Raw genomic sequence first — 22,081 nt, 5'->3', positions numbered from 1 at the left:
CACACACACACACACACACACACACACACACATCTATATATATATATATATATATATATATATATATATATATATATATATATATATATATATATATATATATATTTTTTTTTTTTTTTTTTTTTTTTTTTGTAGGCTTTGGGGGACTGGTAAAAATTGGACAGAATCTTAAAAAAAATGTTTGCACATTTGATAAATCAGGCTCTTTCATGGCTCTTATATATATTTCTCCTTGGTCAGTGTTTGAGACAACAACAATAAAAAATTGCAATGAGACGACATTATTTCATGGAGTTCGTTTATTGCCATTTGTTGCTTAGACTTGGGCAGGTGGATCAGCACAAGATCACAGTGGTGGAACATGAAGCCCTTGAGAGGGGTCCTGATAGATGGGAAACTAGCACACACAGTACAGTTACCTTAGCTTTACTACTGTTAGAGTTCAAAATGGACAACAATGGTTACATCACAGTGTGTTACAAACCGCAAGAATGAAAGACGTCAGTGAGCTTATAATCAAGACAGTATCGTCACCCGAAGCTTTGGACTCTCTCATTAGATGATGGTTTGGTTCTACTGAATCTGTAACTAAGATTGATTCTGAGATTGATTTAGCTGTGATTCTCCTGTGCTGTTCACCGTTCCCTTTAAGGACGATGTGAATTCTTTGCTCTCTATAGCTTAACAAATATTCAGCAAACCTTCAGTGTAAAGATACTGTCCAGAACATTTGGCAGAGCACAATAAATGACATAAAACATTTTTTCTTATTTTATTAACATATTTTTTTTCTAGATAAACATTTCTACATGTAATCGCTATTTAATAGAATAATTAATCTACTGACCAACCCAGGCTCTTATCTGGATGGAAAGAAGTGAATTCTTCTAATGGTGATTGATTTGACACATTCTTTAGCCCGAAATCGACTCAGTCTAAGGCCACCCTACATGTTGATGCTGCTAAATTTGTGCTATTAGAATAAGAGTTCAAAGAGCGGATCGCAGCCCCACTATCGCAACACCAAATTTAAAAACATCTAGATGGATTTGTTTCTCACAAACACAGTTTTTCACTTTTCAAGATGTTAATTCATGGACTGTGGAGTACTTGTGGATAATTGTGATGTTTTTACCAGCTGTTTGGAGTCTCATTCTGACGGCACCCATTCAGCACCCATGTAATGCTAAGTTTCTCCAAATCTGTTCTGATGAAGAAACAAACTCATTTACATCGAAATTTTTGTATGAACTATTCCTTTAACTGAAACTGGACTAAATGGTTAACGATTAAGGCCTTTGGTAAACCAGTATCTCTAATTTTGAAGAGGTTAGTCCTCAGATGTCTGAGGGGCACTTAGATCCTTTATTCTCACTACAGACAGTCATAAAGGCATGTTCAACTCTACGGAAATGAATTGATGAAGGGAACTAAAATGGACATTCGTATATATATGTGGGGGAAATAGCTGAATATGTGTTTTTGTTGTTGTTGTTTTTATAAGGAAATGTTCTAGTGTTCCTTAAAACCATAAACCATTGGTTTATGGGAATTTCTACAGTGAGAGATTAAATTATAACCAAAACAACAAGGTAAACTGCATCTCCAATTCAGACGTTCAATGAAAACCAAATCGAGCTGGATTCTGGGTGGTCAGCAGAAAATACTGGAGTTACACACACAGTCTAAAACATTTAACGACTGCAGCACTTGATATTTCAAATAAAACATAGTTTGTGTGCTTTCTGTCTCGTACGCCTCCCGGAATGCTTTGCAGCATTCCACTAAGAATTCCCACTCCATATTATCGTCTTTATCAAAAGTACATACAGCATCAAACGTTAAAATATAACACACAAATATCAATATGTATTTATATTTATATGCATATAAGCAAAATAACAGCCTTCACAAAATAAATCTCTGATTTATTTTACAGTATGTAAATCACAAGAAGAAGAAGAAAGAAAAAAAACATTCTAACACGATTAAAAAGTGCTAGCCGATTATTTTACAACAATGTGCAAATGTATTCTGAAGCCTTACATTGTGTAATCTAATTTGTATATTCTGATTAAATCTAAGATGTCACAATGCTTTAGTGTTTGAGGTGATTATCTACAGGGCAGAATTCCCACAGGTCCCAATGAGGCCGGTTTGTCTTGGTTTCATCTTGGCTATTTGTCTATGGGTTCTCAATTAAGACAAATAAAGGCAACGTTTGGCAACAATGCATCAAAAACTGCAATGTGTTTACAGCAGAACAACAGAGATTACTTGACACTGCACTTGACATTGAAAACATTTCAAATTGAGTTTTCAATAATCGTCTTTTCATTTATCTCTTATATTCCTACTGCTATCTGTAGTTATTGAATCGTTAGTTAAAGCTGGATGAATCTTTATGATAATATGCATTTCTGAGAACTTTACAATGTTTTATTTGCTCTTTGCATTTTTTTTTAAATAACTTCCATTGCGTTCCCATTATGATTTAAAATCATAAACTAAAAATCTTTGAGATCATATTAATACTGCTACTCTAAATATAGAACTGAAACTGTAAACCTCTCATGAAAGTTGGCATGAAACATTGCTTGAAGCCCATTTGAGTATAGTTCTGGCGTGACAACTCTCAGAGGGATTGGCGTGGTAATGTACATGGCAGTGTTAATGTATTTGGTCTTGGCGGAATAAATCTGCTACGCTGCTGTTGCCAAGAGCATGTAAGAAATATTGCTGCTGCAAATATAACACATGAAATAACCTCGATATAAAATACATGATCACATCGTAGCAGATCTATACAGGTGGAGCTGGGGAAGGTGGAGGGCTTCTAATGCAAGCTGCACTGCTATGGTAAGCCCTAGTCATATATTTGAAAGCTGAGCAGCGAGCTCATTGGCTACCGATACAGGAGAGAACCAATCAGCTGTGCCATGTGATAATGATGTCATTAGGTCAGACTGAGTTCGACCTATCGGACTGCACCATCTAGAGTTTCATACCTGAACTCTGTATTAAAGTGATTTATGGTAAAACCGCATAAATGATTAATTGCACTGTGAAAAAGTTATGTTTCATGTTGCCTTTAACCATTCAATCTTTAACAAAATGCAACTTTTGGTTCACAAGCACCTTGGAAAAGTGCCACTTCTTCAGATCAAATTCTGCATGTGTCTGCTAAAAACTCTCTTGATGTTTCCAAACATCGAGCACACAGTACATTTCAGTTGAACTAGGAAGATATTGATTTTATTTATGGCAACCAAAACCATCTCCCGACAAGCCTGAGCAGAGATGGGAAGTTTCGCTCTCTGTTTGGCACTTACAGTAAATGCTGTGATATCACGCATCAGGAATTTTGGTCACCTGTCTCAGACGAAGACACATCAAAAGAAAGCTTTGGCAACTACATGTGGCCTTATTGACATGAAATCTGCAAAGACACATTTCGTTTGATTGTTAAATATGTATCCATGTTTGCTGATCAGTTAAATGCAACGCTGTTTATTGAAGTGTACATTGTTTTAATTTATATATGTATGAGATTTTATGAATTTCAGATTATCGTGCATGTATATGCATATTGGGCCCAATCAAGGATGCATTTATAAATAAATTCTCCCCCTTATGATTCATTTTAACTATGTGCTTCTTGCTCAGATTTGATTCTCGTGTCAGTGCAAACGTTCAGGAAAGTGGCCTGTGGGAATTCTGCCGCTCTGTGAAATAATGTTATAGGCTACACTATACTGTCCCCTCCAAAGACATGCTGATTTTGCCCTGCAAATCTTGATATCTGCAAGTTACTTTGCACATAATTTTTCTTAAAAATCTTGTATATAGTTTGCAGTTTCAACAGGTGGAAGAGGAAGAGCATCTGCTAGAGGATCTGTAGTATGAAACAAAAAGTAACCGTCAATTTCCATCAGCTGTTTTAAGACTAAGATGATGCAGAAATCCGTCAAATGTCAAAAAAAAAAAAAAAAAACTGAAGGTTTCTTCAACCAGCTTGGCTTAGGATGGCTGTCTTAGGATTCCCCTTTGTCCTACATAACACTCTCAAAAATGATCACCTTGTTCTCCTCCGTTCCAGGAGACAGAGAGGCCAGGCTTTTAATGTCAGTGTCAGGGGCCATGTATTCGAGGTGATGGCCCCCCCACACTGGTTTGGTCAGATTTTCCCAACGCTGCAGGAAAAACAAAACATACAATGATTTAGTGATTATTTTCAAGGACTGACAGAGTTAACATGTCAACACGTGCAAATGACGGTTTACAGTTATTTATAAATCAGACACAGATTTATTGTTTTTTTGTTAGCAGCAGCAGTAATGAAATGCAAAATTTGGATGAATATTTTTTCAGTTTTGAGAAACTACATAAAAATACACAATAAAACCCAAATAAAATTACTTAAAAAATCCTTAATTTGTTTCTATGATTTAATAAATTATTCCTTAATTTTCGGTGAATTAAAAGGAACATTAATATGAGGTAATGCAGTAGCACAACATCTCTACTATTTAGTTACAATGAGGTATAAAAAACATTTCCGCCCCTAATAAAATTAACAATTAAATTATTTTTTTTACATTTTTAATAATAATAATAATAATAAATAATAATAAATAATATTTTAATAAATATTTTAGTAAAAAATTACTAAAAGGAATAATAATAAATAAAATAAAAGATACAATTAAGCTAAAAATAAATATAGAAAAAAATACTAAAACCTAAAACAATTAAATCGTAAAATATAAAAAACAAAAGCTAATTTTTATTAATTAATACATTCTATAATACTATAAATAATACTAAAACAACACAATAAGGCTCAACAAATGAAATATCAGCAGAGTTACATTGACCTTCATTTTTACATTTCTTATTTGCTGCAATATTGCAGTTATAATATGAAATGCAGAAATAATAATCTGATTGATTTTAGTCTGGCCTGTATCCTTATATAGATGTCATCCTCACAAATGGGTAAACCCCAAAATAACATTTCGTTTTCCTTCCTTAAAAAGTAACGGAATGCCTCACCGCACTATAAAGGCGCGTGATTAATCACAATTACAATTAAATATGACTGACAGCCCTATTATTTTCCATTTCCTCCAGCCTCCTGCGCTAGTTTTCCTACACAGATCTCAACTCTATTCAGTATTCAGTGTGTGTTTGGAAGCAAACACTGAGGGGTGAAGCATTGTGGTCTGTCTGCAGAGGAATGACAACCATTAGCCTAGTTACTATAAATACACACATCGCTTTCTAATGAGTAATTCTGATGCTTTTCAGTGAGGTAACTGACCCATAGTCCAACTCCAATGCATGGACAGCTACAAGAAACTGCTGTTTCTGGACTGTTTGCACCAACTACTGTTTGTGGGGCTGATGCTCAGAATTTGAATGTTGCACATAAACAGAGCTGCTCGTTCAATGCTCTCCACACATCTTATGTGTTGGTTAATGGAGCAGTGGTCTGAATTGAATAGGATGAAATGGTGCAAACCTCTCTGAATGTTCCCTTGGCTCCAGAGAGCTTGTACACGAGGCTAACGGGGATACAGAGCATGGAGGAGAGAGCCAGACACCATCCGATCACCTCTCCCCACCACGGGTACACATACACATTGTTGTAGGTCAGAGGCTTGTAGTTCAGCAGGTGAAATAGGAAGATACCCTGAAGACATAAAGAACAATATCAGTCAACAATCTAACTGAATAATACAGGAGCATCAGTCTAACAGTCTTTTTTATAGAATTAACCTTATCAGGTCAGGTCAGTTTGATTTTCAAATTGCCTTTATTTCTGGACATTTTGTAATAGTTCACATTTAGGGTCATTAAAGAGCATGCAAAGTGCTGACACATAGACCTGTTTTGGAAAGGATGAAGAAATTTATTAGGACTTCTGACTTCGGATTGACCTCCTTGGTTTCCATGCAATTTGTCAGCATTTCAAAAAACGTTGTTTAAAAGCATGCATTGTATTTATTTATTGTATTGCTTCTTAAACACTGAAATATGAAATACAGTGATTTATAAATGACTGAACTTTGATTCCAAACCGAAGACTTCCAAAGAAAATTCACTGTTTTTGGTTGTTAGTTTTTTGGATCTCAATTACAAAAAAATTACAAATTATAAAAGGCAGAAGTTGTATAAAAAAAGAAAAAAGAAATACTTCCACTAAGTACAATTCATGTTAGATACCAGGGTTATTATAGTTCACTAAAACCTCTATGACATTATCTCATTTTCAGTTAGTTCATCTTGATGCACTAAAATAACTACAGGTAAAAATTTAATTAACATTATAAAAAAAGATACACATAAAAAAATAATAATAATAATGAAAATGACAAAAACACAACATTCCGAAAACTTTAAAGCGAATTAACACGAAAAAAGAAAATTCATTTAAAGAGCTATAATAGTACCTCAATGATACTAAAATAACTATATTCAAATAGTCATGCCAAAAAACATTATTTTTTTGTGTGTCTGTGCAGCTTATTATAACAAAAAAAAAAAACAAGCTACAACAGAGGTTTTCTGTTTTTACATGAATCTTTTTCATTGTGTTGATTTTTGGCCAAGTGCATGGAAACCAATGGGGCTCAGTTTGAGTTTTTGCACACAACAGAAGCATTAAATGGCATAAATATTGACAGGTGTAACAATTGTTAAAATGCATGAACAGTGGGAAGTGTTTTCCAGCACTCACCATGCAAACACATGGAGTTATAAAGGACCAGCACCACTTCATCCACGGGAATGGCCGGTAACCGATCATACGGGCAATATCATCCATGAACCTGTCAGCACCTGCACACAGCGGCATGAAGTCAGCGCTCTTTTGGGTGTGTGTGGGATTACAGCAGTGTTACTGTCAGCACAGGGTCCTACGAGCTGTTCTTATACGAGAAATGCCTACAGGACTCATGATAAGCTGATGAGACGAGAAGAGAATGGAAAAAACAGCTGCACCAAGAGATTCTCACCATAAACCCACGCGACAACCACGCATTCCCAGAATGCTTGCCACAGAAGGGTCATTCCACTGGCTGAATAGTAGTCAAAAAGCTGGAAGACGTACATCCCTCCCTGTAAATGCAAATTAATATGAAATCAAAATAGACCCTTTTTACATCATAAATGCCTCACAACTAGTCATGTTGTTTTACAGAGAAAAAACCCAAATTCAAATATGAATTTTCCCACAAATAGTAGAATAATACAGTGGTAGAATAAATATATACAAGCATACAAATAATAATATGCACTTTTGTAATTTAGGACATAAACACAAAACCTGACTTATGTTCAAGCTATAAATGTCATTTTATAAAACAAAAATATGCCAAAATGGAGGTTGCAACTACAAAATGTTGATTTTTAGTCATTGATATAATTATCAATTATTTTTACATAATCGAATTCTAATATTAAACAGTAATATCATAGCTCACTGATCAAATTCCTAGTTCCATTCTGCATTATTAATATTTGGTTTCAGCCTGAAGTGTGTGAATTATATGCGTCATGAATGTTGTCTCATGTTCTCTTCACAACTCTTTATCACCTTCATCTGTGTTTGAAAAACACAAATGAATCAATATCACAAATGCTACTTGTCAGGTTGTTTCGACTTTGATTCTTTGAAGGCTCCTTGTGTAAAACTGTGAGTCACTGTGAACTTTATGAGTCACATCAATTCCACATACGGCAGCAATTTTGACTGAACAAAGCTCAGCCTCTGAATGAGAGCATGATACTACGAGAGAGGACTTGTGACAAACCATTATATTCTTATCTGACTAACGGCGAGCCACACGACTGATGCTGATATTCTCACAGCTGATGAAGCGGTGTTTCATTAAGAGGACTCACCTGTGTAACCATGGAGAGATCTATAATGAAGCATAATAAACAGCAGATCGCCACAGCAATTTCACGCTGATAGCGCATGTAATACTTTCCAGGGAAAAGATCAAGAATGCCAGTTACGAAACCCTCCACACCAACAAACTGCAGAGAAAAAAACAGGGGTCAAATGTGTTATTAATGGGCTCACTTTAAAATCAGACTCAAAATATTTTCAGTTGCATGGTGATATTATAATCTAAAACACACAAGGGCAGTTCTACAGCAAATGAAAGGAAAATAAAAACCGCTTTGAGATTCAAGTTAGATTTAATAATTTCCACATTTGGAACTTCAGATTCATGGCAGTGTTATTCTACTGTTATAGATTTTATTCATATTTTGAATGATGTTTTTTTGGTAATTTGGTTTTGCATTTTTGTATTTTTTTAATTAGTTTTTTAAGCATCTATTTTTTTAGGTTTAAGTTTGTTTTATAATTTGTTTCATTTCAGTTAGGTTTCTTTATGTTTATGTTTCTTACTAACAAAAATTATATTTAAACCAAAAAAAAAAATGTTTCGTTTTAGTTTTAATAATATACTTAGGAAATATTTAGAAGAAAAAAATGCCACCGACATGCTATTATTATTATTATTATTTTTACATTTTACAGTATTAGTTTGTAGATAAATATTTTATAATATATTAATAAAAAATATTTTCAAAGTCAGTTGATACATTTTTCTTGATCCGATGGCATTTAAAAATTATTTATATTTATTTTAAAGGCAGTAATCAAATAAATCTCCATCAATTTTCTGAAAATATTTTTTTATTTTATTATTTATATTTTATTTATTTATATTTTTATTTTCCAGAATAATTTCACAGATTTCTGTAGGTGGCATTTTAAACTTTGGCCCTTCAAATCATATAAAATCCATGCACGTGATCCTTAAAATGTCTGCATGTGAGCTGACCTGACTGTCCAGTCCCAGCAGCAGCAGCATGACGAAGAATAGGGCAGCCCACACCGGAGCCACGGGCATCAGAGACACGGCTTTAGGGTACGCTATGAACGCCAAACCGGGGCCTGCGGGGAGAAGAGGAACATGAGAGACGTGTCACCACGGGCTACAGGCCGCCCGCATCTCAGACACACATACACACATACAGCACCAACGGAACAGAGAGAGACAGAACTCAATCAGTGAGAAAGAGAGAGAGAGAAGAGAGATAGAAGCACCTGGATGAAGTGAAACGAAGTGAGAGCTTGTGTAAAAAAGGGGCACGGGGAGTTGAGTTTTCTACTGTTTAATGTTTTTTATTGCACCTCTATATGGTTCATTTCAGTCGAATGCTTTTACCGAAGAAGAGCCGTAATGTTGTGTAGGCAGCGTGTCGTTAGAGGCGTGTAATGCATGCTAACATCGCGGCCGTCTAAATCGTTAGTCATCTGCCATAATACTAGTAAGTATCACAGCACACAAGTCCACAAATGTACAATACTGTTAGTTTATAGCAGACAAATTGAATACAAAATTGACTCTCGAGTTTGTAATTGAAATATTCTCGAGCTTGATTTGTATCCTAAAACATAAAGGGACACAAAGAGCTTCTTCGAAATGAAGAAATATAACCTGAGTCGGACGATAATTGTGCATTTCGGTCTAAAATGAGCTACTTAACTATTACAATCATAGCAGAAGCAAAACTAAACACTTAAAGGGGTCACATCACATATTTTTATTATTTAATTGATTCCACTGATGCTGTTTGTAATGTTTTTCATAATAAAAGAGTCGTTGTTCAGTTCATTATCGTGCTAAATAGGTTGTTTTGCCTTTATGACTTCTATGTATGCGGCCTCTTTGCATATGAAATGAGAAGCGAAGTTTAGATGCGCTCACTCGCATTCGTTTTTTCTTTAGCTGCTCCATCCATCAAAAATAGGCTGAATTGTACTGTGATAGGTTTATTAGACAGTCCTCATGGAAACAAGCTGCTCAGACAAAAAACAAACTGCAGTCTAAAGTTGAGATTGTTCTGCTACACAGATGCTAATGTATTAGCTATGCATTTTACTCTTCTTAGCACATCAAACTTTTAAGAATAATAATATATTTCATACTTTGTCAGTATTTCATTACTGTGACCAGAGCGCCATGTTATAGAGTGTCAATTGATGCTTCAGTCATGTGTTGAAATATTATTATTAATATAATAATTATTTTATGATAATATTATTGCATTCATTTTTCAATAAACATTTTTTTAAAATAAGTAATAAAATTTGAATGCAAGTGGATATGTTATGTTTTCTTGATATGCATTAAAGTATTTTATGTAATCTTAAAACCAGTAATCAAAGACATTTCCATCAATGATTCAGATTTCATTTCAGATTTTACTGAATAAATTAACAAATTTGTACGTGTGGCATTTCAAACATTAAAGGTGCACTACATTATTTTAGAAAAACACTTTTGACTACAGTATCGGACCGAATCCCAAAACGCACTTGTAGCCAATCAGCAGTAAGGGGGCGTGTCTTTATCAATGATAGATAGAAGAGAGCACTCAATTTGAGTGCACAGGATGGATATTAGTAGATTGACTATAGATAGAGAGAGATGGCAGTTAAAAACAAAGGAAAATATCAGAGGAACAAAATATTAAAAAGAAGGGTTACGTTAGGCAAGAGGTAGGACCCGCGTAAATTTCAGAGCAGCTTTCCAGCGGTGGAGAGAACTCAAGGAGCAAGAAGGCCTGGAATCGGACGCCGAGGTTGCGTTGTTTTTTTTTCTTCTTGATAGGTGAGTTACTTTGATTTTGTGTCGTTTTCGCACAAATGATCTGTGTTGGCTTTTGCGGTTGCGTATCTACATGTGGGGTAGACATTTCATAATAGGGGCGAGGTCCTGTCGGGGGATGGGCGTGTTTGTTTAGGTGCTTTCAAATTTTGCGCACACATATAAAACCCTCACACATCATCCTTAAACGTTTTCATTTGGTGACTATAAAAAATATGCTTCAGTCACTGATTTCTTATGTTGAGATTCTTCTGCTTCAGAAGATTCTACAGGAACAGTACATGCTTTAACATATTTTCAATATGTTTTACTCTAGCTCTTTAGGAATAATGGTATATATATCATACTTTATCAATATTGCATTACTGTGACTGGACAAGTCATGTTATAGGTGTCAACTGATGCTTCAGACATACGTTGAAATAGTATTCTTATTCATTTATGGTCATTTTCGGTTATTATTCGGTAATAGAGAAACTTGTCATAAATAATAAAATGTGAATACAAATATAAAGAAGTCAGTGATTACATCTGGTAGCAATTGCAAAAAAAGTACAACATATACAGTATATATGTATTGGTTTAATGTTGCACTCTTGAAAGCAGTTATCAAATACATTTTCATTAATATTCTGATCTGGGTTGGTGATATACAGGTAGAACTTTTGGATTATCGTCTCTATCGCAGTTACACGCTCATGCGATGTGGTAATAAAAACGCATTGGTTGTTAGTATTGTGCTCAAAAAACAAGTGATTTGAATCCACTGAAACACAATCTGCAGCGAAAAATAACTCACTTTGCTGTATGTGCGTGCAGTCTGAAAGAGTTATTTTTGCTTATTTATAAACTATAGAATGGTTAAGTACACACTCAAATGTGTCAAAATGCGCATCTTTGCCAGCATCCTCATAAACACAGTAAGTCTTAAGTGAAAGCAATCAGCTGAGAAAGAAAACGTGTAAAAGTATGTTGGATCAGGGCAGCTCTTAAAGTGACAGCAGTCTAATATCTCTGCTGACTTTCATGTTAATCACACAACAAAAGAGAGAAAATCTCTCAGTGCTCTCGTAACTTTAATAAGAATAAATTCATATTAAATTCACAGTGAAGAATATGTAGTGTTTTTATACATTTAATTACTTTGTACAATATACGAAGCATTTTTATTGAATTGTTTTTTGTCCTATTGCTTATAATTGGTTTCTAATTATTTTTTGATTGCTGACTGTTAACTTGTCTTCAGTGAGCTATATCAACAAACAACTAAACTATATCATAATATATATATATATATATATATATATATATATATATATATATATATATATATATATATATATCGTTATCATGGAATAAAAAAAAAAAAATTTAAAAAAAAAAAATATATAAATAATAAATAAAATAAATAAAATTACTCAGATCATAATATAAGAATTTGGTCATATAACCCACCGCTAATGGGTGAAATTTTAACCTTGCAATTTTTATATTTTATATTGCAATTAAAATATTATATATTATAATGATAAAAGCGTCTGCTAAATGTATTAATTTAATTTAATTAAATTTTTCTCCTTAAAAAGTTTTTATGTGAAGACTATTAAAATAAGCTTCAGTCGCTGATATCAAACACTGACATTCTTCTGCTACACATAACAGAATCAGCACATTTTACATACACTACATACACTAATTAGCTCTTGGAGTTTAGGATTTCCAAACTTAGCTTTTAAGAATAATCATATATACCATAGATTTTCATTATTACATATAAATGCTATATATAAAGGCTTCAGTAGTTTCAGTTAATGCTCTGTTTTAGCTGTGTTTTTAAAGAGAAAACATCATGTAAAATTAAATTTCTCATTATATGACCCCTTTAAGGACTAGTAGAGGAGGGATATTTTTGTATTACCAGTGGATATTCTGACACCGGCTTTTAACGAACAACTAGGCCTGATTTATGACAAATGAAGCAAGATCCAGGCAAATGTTATGGAAATACATGGTGAAGAGCCAGAAGAGAGAAGTGTCTTATATTAAGATCAAGTGACTGTTTGGAGAAGGTTAGTGCTAGACGTTAGTGTTTTTTATCATGTTGGGGTTAAATCAGGGGTTGAGTGCCGGCGGTGTTCAGTTTTTCCACACACTGGCTTTGTCTCTTAAGATGGATGAGCCTTATTGTGGAATGAGGCTAGGCTATGCTGTGTATGTTGGGCCTGCCCTGCCTGTGGTGTAAATGCTAACATTAGATATCAGAGGTTTACCTGCATTGGCAGACTGCTCCAGGACCCCTCTTGAAATCGAGATGTGCACATCTCAAGAGGCAAAGTTCCTGGTTAAATAATCCTTAAATTAATACTTAAAGCCAAAATATAGATATAGAGATATAAGTAAATAAATATGAATCACAATATATATATATAGAATGGGACTGAAGACAATCAAGGAAAACTAGTCAAAGCATCAAATTTATGATGGGGAATCTGGTTTGCTTTCTAACTGTAACTGTCATCCGATTGTGTGCTGCAGGAAAATGAAAAATAAGGAAAAGCCACAAACAATGTATCAATGGTTTCCTTCTCAAAATCGTCTGGAATTACAGCACATCAAAACCCACTCGGACGTCACGACACAAGCATACTGACACAGAAAGCCTCATTTAGACCTCGAGATCTATTTCTAAATATCACACTGACATAGACAACACACTACAAGACAAGGACCAACACACACACACACACACAGACTCATTCCTAAACATATACATTCAAAACATGTCTGCTTGTATGTGTGTGCATATATGCATTCTTGATGATTTCTTAAAGGGGCCATATCATATTTTTCCTCCTGGGTTCTGTTTGTAATGCTTTTGTGCCAGAAACATCTTTTTATTTTTTTATTTATTTTTTTTACATGCGGGCAATCATTTTCAGGTTTATGAAATCATGAGGCATGAAATCCAAGCATCCCAAATAAAGTAAAATGCCTCTTCCGTGTAACAGAGTATTATATATACATATATTCATTAAAAAGATAAATGTTAGCTTTCAGATAACATTTAATTTAATTTGAGATGGTTTTAGTTTTAGTTAGCTACAATAACCCTGCTTTATTAGCTACATCTGTGACAGTAGGGGTACCACGTACAGATTTCAGATTATCAACAAATTTTGGCACCCAAGTGACCAAATCTGTCAAATATAAATCTACTGATATGCATTATGTTAAATTTAAAACAATAATATGAACATGAAAAAGAGACTTGAATAAGGTATTACTTAATTGCAATTTAATTTAATATTAAGCTTAATGTGGCATCATGGAAAGCCGACTGATAAGAGCAAGGACATGCGATTGCTCATGATCTGACCCCTTTAAAGCATGCAGTACACTGGTATGTTAACCTCTACATGAATGAGCAGCGATCTGATTAAAATTCATTTCTTTCAAGGACGTAAGGGTCACTTTGTTTGAAGACTGTGGCATCTTGCCAGGTCATTTAAAAATATTATCAGTTCATACTCATTTAGTCTTGCTGCACAGTCTCTCCTTCAGGCCAAGAACACGCTGTCCTTTACTGAGCCTCACAAAGCAGTGCACTGCGTCTGCGCCGCGAGCTCAACTGAGTCTGAAATGGCAGTACTAATTCACCACGCAGGGGTAAGAGGAAAATACCACTAGCACTAAATAGAGCTGTACCAATTTAAATAAAAACTACCCAGATTTATCCATCCAAGGTTTCTTCATGCCTAATTCATAAGCTTTGTGGGGCTAACTTTAGTTTGAATTAAAATTTTACACAAAAGGTGAATTATAATATAGTTAGATAATTTTTTTCTAAAATTCTGTTAAATGCACATCCTACAGATAATAAAAGAGAATATGATTGAATATATCTTTTAACCACCAAATTGTTAAATTATGTTTGTTCGAGTGTGTGAAATTAAGTAACACATTGAATTAAACATGTAATTTTAACGCAGAAATAATTTAAAATGTACTCTAGTAATCTTTGATTATATTTACAGCTTTCTTTACAGTGCATGAAGAAGTTGGCTAAAAAAGCAAACATTTATAAAACATTTTACTAACCATCTAGATTTATGGTTGTTCACTGTTCTTGATGAAATCAGTACAGACAATATAGGGATTCGCTTTCTTTCCCTACATTTCTAGTATGCACTCATATGCATTTTTCTTCATGGAACAGCCTTTAGTAAGACATTTCTGTAAAAAGACATGAATTCAGTGTCAATCTTATAGGATGGTCATGTCATGTACAGATTATTAGTGATAGCTCGAGTGGCAGAAAGCCTTCGTCTGGTGTTCACACTTTAAATGTGAAACATGTAGGCCTATGTGTTATGAACGAACACGTCTGCATGCGTGAGCGGCACACACGAACATGTTGGCCGTTAAATTTCATGCCGCATGCTATTAGTGTAGTCTGTGATCTCTGTTCATTTCTATCATGAATGATCAGAATTTCACTTTGATAATTATTATTAACCTAAACATTCAACTGTAATCAATGTCTATGTAAGTGTGTATTTAAAATCAAGGCATTACATTTGGAGAATTATATATTCCTCAGTGTTTCATAACACAGCAAATGGGAAGAAAACTGTACTAATTGTGATGTCAAATACACACACACACACACACACAATACAAAAATAATGAATGACATACAATTGTTAATTCATGAACCATTATCTTATACCATTAGAAACTCACTCACACAAACAAATATGCACACACACACACACACACACACACTCACACACACACACACACACACACACACACACACACGCACACGCATGCACGCACACACACACACACACACACACACACACAATCCCACATAATACAAAAATAATGAATGACATACAAATGTTAATTCATGAACCATTATCTTATACCATTAGAAACTCACTCACACACACAAATATGCACACACACACACAGACACACACTAACACACAAATACATAAAACAAACGGCTAATTATCTGGCCCCTTTCACAATAATATGACTAACAGCAAATAGCATTGTATATAAAATGATCTTAATTTATATTCTGCTTTCAATTATATTGTCAAATCAACATTAAACATTTACAGCAATACACAATACAAGCCACATATAAAACTGCATTGAAATTAATTTACTGTATATCATCATCATCATCATCATATCACATGTTCATGAGTCACACAATGCATGTTTCATTCATTTTCAGCAGAGCATTCTTGCATTAAATATGGATTTCATAAATTATTTACAAGAACCAGCCCCAGGTCAAAAATCCATTCACTTATGTGTACTAAAAACAAGTGAAAGTGAATTATTAAACACCTGCATTAAGGTGCATGTTCTTTCAGGGCTGGCAGACACATATTATGCTTAAGAAATATACAGTTAGTTGTTTGTCTTACCATCCAAAATAGTACATTATCTGTCATCTGTAATGAAATAAATGACTGTAGACTCTTACCTGATTCAGCCACTTTAGAGATGTCCACACCTTGTTCAGACGCCATGAAGCCTAAGATGGAGAAGACCACGAAACCAGAAAAGAAACTGGTGCCACTATTAATAAAAGCCAGAACAAACGCGTCCCTGAGAAGAGAAAACACAGACATTAACTGTTGGGGCATCTTTATTTAAATCCAGTCAGATGGTTGTGGAACACATTAGATATAATGCATTATAATGTCATCATTTTATTTCAGTTAAAAGACATATCACAATGCCTCCTTATTGTCAGTTAAATATTGTTGTGCATAATTAAAACTACTGCTACAGTACATTCAATCACTTATCTACTCAAGGTTATACATTTGAGAACATAATGTTTTTAACAACATCTTTTTATAATGCACTGCATTCTTAAATCATATAACCTTGAATTTGATTTGTACATATTAAAATGTATCATAACTGTGGTTACAATAATTGAATCATTTTAAATGTATTATTAATAAATGATCATTAATAATAAATGTAATACTGTTATAATAATACTTTTTCAAATATTTAATTCATAAAATGAATAAATAGATATAATTATAAATAATATTGATTTAGACATTAATTATATTAAGTAAGTAATTTAGTAATGATATTAACTGAAGCTGAATTTTATAAATGTGCACGCATTTCAAAATGTCACAGTAGGCTATTTGGTTATGTCTCCTTTTGCTTATTTCAAGTTTTACAAAATCTAAAAATATTTTATTTACAATTTTAAATTGAATCACTCCTGATTGCCAGTGTATATATAACCACCCAAAGTGCTTCGCACATTGAAGTCAAAGAAAAGAACTGCTGATTCAGTGCATCTGGTTACTAATGTATCCAGGACATTTGAGATCTTCTATTAAAGTGAGAGGCTGTTTGCTCTTTGCTAGCCACATCAGTCAAATTCAGCTTCATATTAAACAAGGTCAGGACTCTCGGATTGTGTGAACAGACTAGACATAACACTGGTTCAGAAAGTACACAAGACGTCATAACAAAAATGTGTCCTCGTCTCTTCAAGGCTGTGACGAATGCTTACTTATAGCAGTCATTGTTGAATCGGTTATAGCTGCCGAGGGCCGTGAGGGCTCCGAGCCCGATAGCGTAGGAGAAAAAGATTTGAGTACCAGCATCGATCCAGACCTGAGAGAGACAGAAAGAGTAATGACTGTCAGACATTACCTCTGAAATGATTTCTGAGCTCAAAGTGGCTCCAGGTACTCTGGAGAGAGACATAAAAGTCGAGTTTAATAAAAGTTTGAATGTTCTTAGAAACACTAAACTGAAACAGTTTTAATGTATTGTGTATCAGACCTATAAGCAGAGAGAGAAAAGTAAATGAGAAAAAAATGAAGCGTATTGAATTACTTTTACATTTATTCATTTGGATGAAAGTGTATGATTTTATCCAAAGTGGGTGGAAGGATTGATGCTCTAAAAGCTGAAAGAGAGGACTGGAGGTCTCACCTGTGCCTCTCCTAGCTTAGACCAATCAGGTTTGACATAGTACAGGATCCCATCATAAGCACCAGGAAGTGTGACGCCCCTCACCAGGAGAATAATCAGGACCACATACGGGAACGTGGCAGTGAAATACACAATCTGTCAAAGACAAGAATGTAAAAAGACAGACGGTCAAGTCAACTGTTTTCATATTTCTACAATTCACCGCTTAAAGAAACACCCCCAAAATTTCCAAGATGTAGATGATTTTTGTTCTTCAGATTTTGAGAAATTTAGCATTATATCCCTTCCTCATAAATAGATCCTCTGCAGTGAATGGGTGCCGTCAGAATGAAAGTCCAAACAGCTGATAAAACATCATAATAATCCTTTTTTTGTAAGGATTATATCCATCACTAAGGTTGTTTTAACTTTAAACTGCTTAGTTCTGGCCAAGATATCAGTCTATAATCCATAATGACACTTTTTCCATTACAAAAGTCCCACCTCTGTTGTCCTCTCACATTAAATAGTACCAATATATTTGCTTAGAAGTGGATTACTTGTGAAGTATTGTGATGTTTTTCTCAGCTATTTGGACTCTCGTTCTGACGGCACCATTCACCGCAGAGGATCCATTGGTGAGCAAGTCACGTAATGCTACATTTCTCCAAATCTATTCTCATGAAGAAACAAACTCTACATCAAAATCTACATCTTGGATAACTTGAGGCAACTGTTCAGCAAATTTTCATTTTTGGTTGAATGATTCCTTTAAGGTGTTTATTATTACTGCTAATATTGCTGTCGCTTGGTATTTGAAGTATAAACATTAAACTCATCCTCCAGCGCATGTGCAGCAGCCATGACTGATATCTCAAATCAAGTTTGTTAAGCTGAGATGTGCTATTATTTCTCAAAAAGATCAGACTTCGTAAAACACCCAAGCAACATCCTGGTGACCATGAGTTTTGCATAAGAAAGTAGCAGTTATATTTTATTCAGAATATTTTACAATGTTAATTTCCATGATTAATAAATGTCTTTGTTAGCTACATAATATTCGCATTCATTTATATGCATGTAAAAGCATTTGCTAGACTGATTGTAGAAAGCTACATATAATCCAGATAACATAATCTAGTTGAACTCAATATTATCAGAAGAGAATCTGCTGCGTTGCATCTCTGGAATACATTTTATCTCTCTCGGTTCACAGTAAGGATGGTATTAGTCACATGCTGAGCATTGTGTCAAGTGAATGAAGTTGAGACGCATATACGGCACGTCTCACTGCCTTCTGTTATCAGATCACCACTGATTTTTCAGCAAAGAGAGGTTTTATTGATTCAGCGGCTGAATCCAAACGCTCTGAACTTTGAACTCAGATAATACGAGATGGATTGTTATCAGAGAGCATTTACATGAGACTTGCTCATTCCAAGCCTTGCTGGTTTATGGACTTGGCTCACAAGCCAGGTATGGTCTTACAAGCCTGGCAGCCTTCTGTAATTGCTCCATCTAGACACACAAAAGTAGGACAGCCATTCTAGATCAAGCCCATCACATTAAAAACACGTTGCTTTGCCACAGACCTTCAATTGTTACTGCAAACCCTGTCTCCCGAATTCCCTCGGGAAGATGAGCTCAACTCAAAAAGTACAATGCTGCCCGATTATAACAAAAACACGGTCACAGTTTCAGAGCTTTCGGAATTCTCCACGTCATTCTGGGAAATCTTTGTCTGTCCACAGTCCAGAGCCATGTCACCTGAACAATAATGAATCCCTAAACATCAACGAAAAAAGGCCTAATAATCTCTGTACCACACTAGACACTCACTAGTCAACTATGGGTGAAAATCCACTGGTCATATATAAATACTTGTTATATTATTAGAATAATTTCATTTTATAATTATTTTTATAAATATTCTAATATATGAATATTATAGTATTATGCTATTCTATGTCATTTTATATATTATTTAAAAAATAAAAAATATTTTAAATAAAAAATCTGTATCATTTATTATATATTTTATGAATATTTATTTATATAAATTATTTTATTCAGCTAAGATGCATTAAATTGATCAAAAGTGCCATTAAAGACATTTATAATGCTACAAAAGATTTTTATATAAAAAATTTTTAAAGAGGTATCATGGTTTCCACAAAAACATAAAGCATCACAGCTGTTTTTAACATTGATATTAAAGAAATATTTCTTGAGCAGCAAATCGGCATATTAGAATGATTTCTGAAGGATCATGTGAAACTGAAGACTGGAGGAATGATTTATTAATAGACTTCATTGCGTTAGCTGTCTGATGCATGTCAGTTTAAATCCAATATTTCTACTGTAGATCAGATCAGACTTACATCCATGCAACTTTCAAGTGAGTATAAAGATGCAGAAATAGACCTGAACTAAAAATACTGTCAGTAAACAAACTCTGTTCTAATTCCCATCAGGCCTGTGAATCTGGGGTAATCTGCCGCTTAGTATTTCTGCCCCGTAATAATTAATCAGATTTTGAAATAGCAAATTAGCTCACTGTAACACTGGCTTATTGTGTGTGTGTGTGTGTGTGTGTGAGAGTGTCAGTCGTCTGAATGAGCTTGACTCAACGCTTACTCACAGTGTCCTTTCCATCAATGAAAAACTATGAAGGAAAAACACGAGCTGGGAACTAAATATGAGTTCAAATAACCTACTTTCCACTGTTTGCCTTCTTAAGCTGTTTATTAGGAACATTAAGCCCTGCTTTGAGTTCAAAGGAGTAACTTTAGTGCAGAAGAAATGTGTTCGTAATACAAGGATGACCTTCTATACAGTAAAAAAATGAAGTTATTATATTACTAAGGGTTCATATGATCCCGCCTCCCTGAGAGAGAATGTGGCTGTTGGCCATTTGTACGAGCACCTTATCACGTCCCACTGCAGACACCCACTCGTGACCAACCGTCTCACAGTGCCTTCCTGACAGGGCACCTTGTAATATTTCCCGCCACACCCCCTTTGCAAATAATGTTGCCATGGCTACCTTTCTGCCTCACTCCTGCATGACTGTGACAAAGCAGCAGTGGGTGGAGCTATGCCAATCAAGGTTACACAAGAAAGTCACATTGCACTTGAGAGCACAAGGGAAATGCAATATGATGGAGTTGATTTAATGAATTTATGTGCAGCATAATTGCAAGATTACATAAGTACATATGAAATGACCTGCAGACTGACTGTTAAATTCTCATTAAAGTTTCAAATGAGATAAAAAAACCTGGATTCAACTGGCTAATTGAATTTAAAAATACAAAGTTTATGCTATAACCATAATTGCTCATTGCATCTGGGCCTGAAAAATAAGGCTTATACTGTATATTACACAATCTTACAGTTATACACTCCTGGTCAAAAGTTTGGGGTTGACAAGATTTTTATCTTATTTTATGAATTTGAAACTTCTTATGCGCACCAAGGCTGCATTTATTAGTTCAAAAATACAGTAAAAATAGCAATATTGTAAAAAAAAAAAAAAGTACAACTCAAAATAATTGCTTTCTATTTGAATATATTTTAAAATATAATTTATTCCTTTGATGAAGTGCTGAATTTTCAGCATCATTGCTCCAGTCTTGAGTGTCACATGATCCTTTAGAAATCAGTCTAAAATGCTGATTTGCAGCTCACGAAACAATTCTTATCAATGTTGAAAACAGTTCATATTTTTGTAGAACCCGCAAAACCATTTTTTCAAGATACTTAGATGAATAAAAAGAACAGATCAAAAGAACAGCTCAAAGGAACAGCATTTATTTGAATTCTTCTGTAACATTATAAACATCTTTACAGCCACTGTTGATCGATTTAATGCATCCTTTCTAAATAAAACTATAAATCTATTTCAAAAACAAATATTACTCACCCCAAATGATTGAAAGGCAGTGTATATGAAAAAATATCACCTCGTTTTAAAACAGTACTTTTTGTAAGAAGCTTTTGTAAGAGTAGCTTGACTGTAGTTTAACTAGTGTCTAGTAGCTTCCTCAATCAATACAACATAACCAAACTTGAGTTGTAGTGCATGCATTTGATTCTCTGGTGTCCATGTGACTACACAGCGTGACTACACAGCGTTCACACATGTAATGAGAAGCACTAAAGAAAGAAAGAAAGTGGGTCCTCACCTTTCCTGTTGACTTCACACCCTTCCACACACAGAAGTAAACCATCACCCACACGGCCATAAGACACAGCATCAGTTCCCAGTTAATGACGCCCGGCTCATCCAGTCCCTCAGAGATGTTCAGAACCTTGTTCCTGAGATGGAGCATGACATTCATGAATGAAAGCACTGTATAGTTTTTGTTTTAATCTATAAACTTGTACGTAGCTTGAATGCAGTG

At 34.4% G+C, this 22,081-nt stretch overlaps 1 protein-coding gene across 3 annotated transcripts in view; it reads right to left on the bottom strand.

Annotated features, from left to right (window-relative positions):
• Positions 1 to 281: 281 nt before the first annotated feature.
• The window catches only part of slc6a8 (solute carrier family 6 member 8), a 36,615-nt gene continuing 14,815 nt past the window's right edge, over positions 282 to 22,081 (bottom strand). For 2 of the 3 annotated variants that reach the window (XM_026269117.1, XM_026269119.1), the window contains exons 4-13: positions 21,863 to 21,995; positions 17,697 to 17,831; positions 17,269 to 17,372; positions 16,204 to 16,328; positions 8,865 to 8,977; positions 7,909 to 8,046; positions 7,020 to 7,122; positions 6,743 to 6,843; positions 5,525 to 5,695; positions 282 to 4,193 (exon numbers count right to left, since the gene is read on the bottom strand). In XM_026269117.1, coding sequence (XP_026124902.1) covers positions 4,053 to 4,193; positions 5,525 to 5,695; positions 6,743 to 6,843; positions 7,020 to 7,122; positions 7,909 to 8,046; positions 8,865 to 8,977; positions 16,204 to 16,328; positions 17,269 to 17,372; positions 17,697 to 17,831; positions 21,863 to 21,995 — 1,264 coding nt within the window. In that variant the 3' untranslated portion in view covers positions 282 to 4,052. The remainder of the gene's footprint in view (positions 4,194 to 5,524; positions 5,696 to 6,742; positions 6,844 to 7,019; positions 7,123 to 7,908; positions 8,047 to 8,864; positions 8,978 to 16,203; positions 16,329 to 17,268; positions 17,373 to 17,696; positions 17,832 to 21,862; positions 21,996 to 22,081) is intronic. The other variant, XM_026269118.1, reaches the window with a different exon arrangement.

Source organism: Carassius auratus, chromosome 8 (assembly GCF_003368295.1).
Source record: "Carassius auratus strain Wakin chromosome 8, ASM336829v1, whole genome shotgun sequence".
Taxonomy (NCBI): domain Eukaryota; kingdom Metazoa; phylum Chordata; class Actinopteri; order Cypriniformes; family Cyprinidae; genus Carassius; species Carassius auratus.
The sequence above is the reverse complement of the archived record's forward strand: the minus strand, read 5'-3'. Positions and strand labels throughout refer to the sequence as shown.